This window comes from Aquarana catesbeiana, linkage group LG10 (assembly GCF_042186555.1).
Source record: "Aquarana catesbeiana isolate 2022-GZ linkage group LG10, ASM4218655v1, whole genome shotgun sequence".
Taxonomy (NCBI): domain Eukaryota; kingdom Metazoa; phylum Chordata; class Amphibia; order Anura; family Ranidae; genus Aquarana; species Aquarana catesbeiana.
The window spans coordinates 200689771-200695770 of record NC_133333.1 but is presented as its reverse complement, the minus strand read 5'-3'; the positions used below and the strand labels follow the sequence as shown (position 1 = coordinate 200695770).

The window sequence follows — 6000 nt, the reverse complement described above, 5'->3', positions numbered from 1 at the left end:
GGACAGACTAGAAGATTCCTGTATTCTAGACTTTTAGAGTAAAGTTCCGCACATAGGCGTGCGTTTAGGTGGCGTTTTTGTGCGTTTATGTACATGAGGCTTCATAATAGGAGCAAATTTAGTGTAATGTTTTTAATCCAAATAAAAATCCTGAGGTACTCTAAGATCTCCACCATAAATAGAAGAAGCAGGAAAAGTCAGGCTGACCATTGGATGAACATAACAGTCCTCAGTGCCCAGATCAACCAATCAGACTTCTTCTTTTACTTTCAACTCCACAAGAAATAAGTGAGAATCTGATTGGTTGTTATTGACAGGAGGAAAAGTTCTGACAAGGACGCTTTTAATAAATAAGCTCCATTATATCACAGAACAGGGCAGAGGAGATCTATGTATCACTATGGATGGTTCTTCCACCGAGCAATGCACGCCGGTGACGTCACGAGATCCCGGCCAGAGATCGGTCCGGGGGACAAATGAATGGAGGTGGGCGGGGCCGCTCGTATAGGGGGGTGTTCTGTCCTGGCGGGGTGGGCGTGTCGCTGGGACGCGCTCCGGAGATGTCCGGGGAGTCCCGAGCACGAGGTGTCACGACCGGCAATAACATGGCACCGACCCGGCAACCGGATGAGGACGGCGAGAGGAGTCCGCACAGCACGGTGAGGGGGAGGGGAGCAAGGAAATGGGTTGGGGGAAGTTATAGGGGAGAGGAAGTGCGGCAGAGCCAATCGCTGTGTACCCCGATCACCCATCGCTGTGTACCCCGATCACCCATCGCTGTGTACCCCGATCACCCATCGCTGTGTACCCCGATCACCCCCTGACACTGCCGGGCACCCACCCCGCACAGGGACAGCTCAGGCCCGGGACAATGGAAACTTTTCCTGTCCTCCATCTGCACTTTATTTATAAACTGCCTGTCTTCAGGAACCAGGGCCTGCTGTCCTCTCCAGGGGCCCCACTGTCCTCTCCAGGGGCCCCACATCCTGCTGTGATCACCAGGGGCCCCACAGCCTGCTGTGATCACCAGGGGCCCCACAGCCTGCTGTGATCACCAGGGGCCCCACTGTCCTCTCCAGGGGCCCCACAGTCTACTGTGATCTCCAGGGGCCCCACAGCCTGCTGTGATTGATCTCCAGGGGCCCCACTGTCCTCTCCAGGGGCCCCACAGCCTGCTGTGATCTCCAGGGGCCTCACAGTCTGCTGTGATTGATCTCCAGGGGCCCCGATGTGATCTCCAGGGGCCACACAGCCTGCTGTGATCTCCAGGGCCCTACACCCCAATGACTGTGATCTCCAGGAACCCCGACCACCAGCGTCTCCAGGATCCCACACCCCGAATGCCAACGTCTTCTTGCTGGGAAGATATTCCTTTTTCATTTTCCTGATCATCATTATCACCGATATTCAAAGTGTGGGTAAATCTGAACTGCCACCAGAACATGAATATGAAATGTGATCTCCAGAACCCCACACCCTCGACGTTTCCAGGGCCCTCGACCGCCAACGTTTCCAGGATCTCGCGCCCCGACTGCCAGCGTCTTCCTGTTAGAAGATATTCTTCTCTAATTGTCCTGATCACTATTGTCACCAATGTTTAGTATGGGTAAATTTTGAATTTCCACCAGAACATGTATATGAAATGTGATCAATGGGCCCTACAACCCCGACCACCAACGTCTCCAGGATCTCACGCCCCGACTGCCAACGTCTTCCTGTTGGGAAAATATTCCTCTCTTTGATTGTGCAGATCATCATTGTCAGCGATATTCAAAATGTGGGTAAATTTGAACTGCCACCAGAACATGAATAGTGAGGAACTCTTCCATGGGTATACTTGTTTCATGGACAACTGTCTAAGTGGGCATATCCCTCACATGGGGAGATATTCACTCACTTCCTGGCAATAAAACTGATCTACTTTAATCTGCTGCTTTTATTAAGGGAAGTGATGGATGTTCACTTCAGTTCCATCACTTCCCCATGTCAGGACAGAGCTCTGCCTTGTTTACATAGGCAAACCTCTGTCCAGCCTCTCTCTTCGCTGATCAGCGGGTGTCAGTGGACATCTATTGGCCGGCACCTGCTGATCGGTGTGTACTGTGTCTAATCACAGCCGCCGCGGTGCATGCACCCTACTCGGAGGTGCCGGATCACATTCCAGGTACGTGATCTGGTGTGGGAGAGCCGCTTCTTCTGCCATATAAGTATGTGAGAAAAAAGAAGGCATGGATATGGGACTTTACATGAGGCATGTTTCTGTTGAGGATAATTTATGAAATACCTAGTTATAAATTGATTGAGTGCCGCCATACCCAAAGGGGAGTCCATCGATCCATAATGAATTCAATAATAATTTTGATTAATTAATGATATATAATGCATAGTCTAAATAATATACAATGCATAGGGTAAACGAAGAAACCATAATAAATATAATAACATATTATCAATGATAGATAGACATGATTGGTAAAAGCAATAACAATGAATATAATAAACGCAGCCCTCAAATTCCACTCACCTGCTCACATTTTTAGGGCTGGTGAGTGTGGGCTGCATGGTAGCGGAGGGGGGCGAGCACCGCCGGTAGCCTGGGTTGTATGGGAGCCATTCTCCCAGCGATCGTAGGGGAAGAGAGAGGAGAGCCACCGCCTGGTTTATCAAAGCGCCGGGAAACGTAACAGCTTTCATTTCAATAGCTGTGTGTTCCCCGCCGTGTGCTGTCATATACAGCTCCTCCTCTTTGTCTGGGCACTTTGATAGACAGAACACCCATCTAATCCTGGGACGTGTGATCTGTCTATCAAAGTGCCTGGACAAAGAGGAGGGGCTGTATATGACGGCGCACGGCGGGGAACACACAGCTATTGAAATGAAAGCTGTTATGTTGCCGGCGCTCTGATAAACCAGGCAGCGCCTCTCCTCTCTTCCCCTGCACAGGTAGGCTGCACTGGTGGGGGCAGCCTGCATTGGTGGACACGGGCAGGCTGCATTTTTGGGCATGGATAAAGTTGTTGTTAATATTTATTTTTATACCTTAATTCTGCATAAAACATTTAAGTGTAATTTCATGAGATAATTTATGAGGGCGTGTTTAGGGGTGGAATTAGGGGCGGGGCAACTGGTGGCGAGTAACCCTTGAGGCCTGGCTAGTAGCTCAGGACTTGAAATTTTGAGCCCTGATAAATGCATGAATCAAATACATATAATTAACATAAGTACACGCAATGCATGGTATAGGCAAACAAAATTCTGGATTATGGGCAAGCTTGAGTGAAGACTCGACCCGTTTCATGGCATTTACAGGCAATCGTTAGGAGTAGGATGCATGAATCAAGCTACAGGGCTAAATAAATGGATGAATAGAGTATCAAAAGGTTTCTTATACTCTCTAAGAGAGGAGAGCAAAATCTGGCAGTTTTATACATTACCTATAGGATGACCCAGCAGCTCTCAAAATGGGATTTACCGGTGGCTTGGAGAAAACTATCTAAAAAACTAACCTAACTTTAGGGATTATGACACTCAATCAGTTTATACCTAGGTATTTCATACGTTATCAACAGAAACGTGCCTCATGTAAAGTCCCATATCCATTCCTTCTTTTTTCTCGTAATATTCATATACATGGTGGCATGTCTCTGCTATGTTTGGGTATAAGTGGGTCACTTTCTTTTTTTTTTTTGCTTGCCATATTATTATTATTCAGGATTTATATAGCGCCAACAGTTTACGTAGCGCTTTACAACTTGAGGGTAGAGAGTACAAATACAATACACTTTAATACAGTAGGAATCAGAGGGCCCTGCTCCTTAGAGCTTACAATCCATATAAGTATGTTATGCGGTTGGCAAGCGATTATATTGCCGAGCACACCAGATTGAGAGCAGTACATCTAGGTCTTTCATTTACATTTCATTTTCATCTAAATTGATGAGTGGTAAATGTCCCCTATTAATAATTTTGAATATCATATATTTTTTTTCTCATTTTGTGCCTTGCCATCTTCCTATTGAACACTACCATATCTTTTATTTTGTACAAAAATTTGGGGAATAAATAGTGTTTTGTGTGAGAGAATTTATTTTTAGTGTGGTTTTTTTTTTTATTTTTTTTTTTTTTTACAGTAAATTATAGATTTGATAAAAAGGTGTGCAAATAGTGTGTCAAAAAAAAATGTAATTACCATCTTTTTTTATTTTATGTTGCTAAAAGTGGTTTAATGTTCTGCGGGTTTTAGAGCTGATGTCTAGATTTCATTTAACTCCATGCACACTTTTTCGTGTAGTGAGAACAAGCTTTCCTGCCCGAGATTTTGTTGAACTCACTCACCTCCCCATTGAAATGCATTAAAAATGAAGCAAAAACTCATCAAAAATGCACCTGTGTTGCATATTTTTTGAGTTGCATACCTATGAAAAACACCATAAGCAAGGCAAAATTGCGGGCGTTTACGGCTGCCTTTATCGGCACTTTTTTTCCTTTTCTTTAGGCACAACGCTAAAACCCCTATTTTCAGCTGATAATTTTCGGCGGCTGAAATTTCGGTGCATCACTAGCACTAGTGTCCACAGCTGCTGCATCCCCATTCACTAACATAGGCTGTAGACATGTAAACAAACACCTCATTCACACTGTATGGACCTCAGTGTCCATGTGAATGAAGCCTTGCCCTGTGTCGGGACCCTCTTCTGTTTTCCTCACTCTAGGATCACTGTGTCCTCCTATTTTTACAATTGTCAGAGCAAATTTCTCCAAGAGGGAAGTGAACACCAGAAGACCCCAACGCACAGGAAGGCTTCATTCACATGGACACTGAGCTCCATACTGTGTGAATGAGGTATTTGTTTACACGTCTGGAGCCACATGCATGCGGTTCCAATTAGCGAATTAAGAGTCAGCAGCTGTACGGAAACAGCCACACATTTCTAAATTTGACAAGCATGCAGGAGCGGGTTTACGGCCCCAAACGCGGACACCAAACCTGGCACGCCTTTCAGAGTTGATGTGCGGTTGTGTCCATACAGCCGCTGTGTCTCCATTCACTAAGGCTACTTTCACATTGGGGCTGCTCGAGTGTTAGCACTAAAGCGCCCCTTGTTTTAGGCACTGTTTTTTGGATGCTAGTAGGTCAGCGTTTAACCCCTCACTATTGGACGAAGAAGGGGTTAAATGTGCCCGTGTTGCGTCGCTTCTGAAGCGCTGTACATTCATTTCAATGGGCAGGATGTTTTGAGAGCGTTGCATACAGCACTCCCAAACCACTGCAAGGATGCTGCTTACAGGACCTTTTCTAATGTCGCATAAGCGCACCACCCCAGTGTGAAAGCACTTGGGCTTTCACATTTGGGGCAGAAATTGGAGGCAGTTTTCAGGCGCTATTTTTCTAGCGCTAAAACGCCTGAAAACTGCCGCAGTGTAAAAAGGGTCTTACATAGGCTGGCAGCATGCAGCTCCAGACATGGAAACAAAGGCCTCCATGACGCTGTACAGGCCTCAGTGCTCATGTGAATGAGGCCTTCATTGGTGTTGGGATCCTCTGGTGTTCTCTTCCTCCAGGATTGCTGTCTCCTCTAAGAGACTTTCTGACATTTGTATAAATAAAAGGTAAACCCAGAGCTGTGGAGATATATAAAGACATTTGGAAGTCTTGTGTAGATGTTGTACCTGGTGGGATTGGGTGGTTTCCTCGTTGGCAGTGATTACTGCAATAACAGTTTAATTACACAATGAAATGAGTTGCCTGAGGTAATTGGATTATATAGTGTGTGTGTGTGTGTGTGTGTTAGAGCTAAGGCTGAGGTACAATTTTTTTTTTTTTTTTTTTTTAATTATTATTATTTCAAAGGGTTATGGGGCTTATGTATGAACAGTGCACGGACCAGAGCAACCAATATGATTTCTAAATGGATGTTGTAAACAGAGTTATCCAGCTTTTTATACAAAGTGTCTCAATGAGAACAGTCAATCGGCTTTTAAACTTTTTTTCCAAGGTGT

At 45.5% G+C, this 6000-nt stretch overlaps 1 protein-coding gene across 2 annotated transcripts in view; it reads left to right on the top strand.

The window, feature by feature from the left end:
• Nucleotides 1-514: 514 nt before the first annotated feature.
• Nucleotides 515-6000, top strand: part of USP28 (ubiquitin specific peptidase 28) — a 146006-nt gene continuing 140520 nt past the window's right edge. For both annotated transcript variants that reach the window (XM_073603100.1, XM_073603101.1), the window contains exon 1: nucleotides 515-659. In XM_073603100.1, coding sequence (XP_073459201.1) covers nucleotides 561-659 — 99 coding nt within the window. In that variant the 5' untranslated portion in view covers nucleotides 515-560. The remainder of the gene's footprint in view (nucleotides 660-6000) is intronic.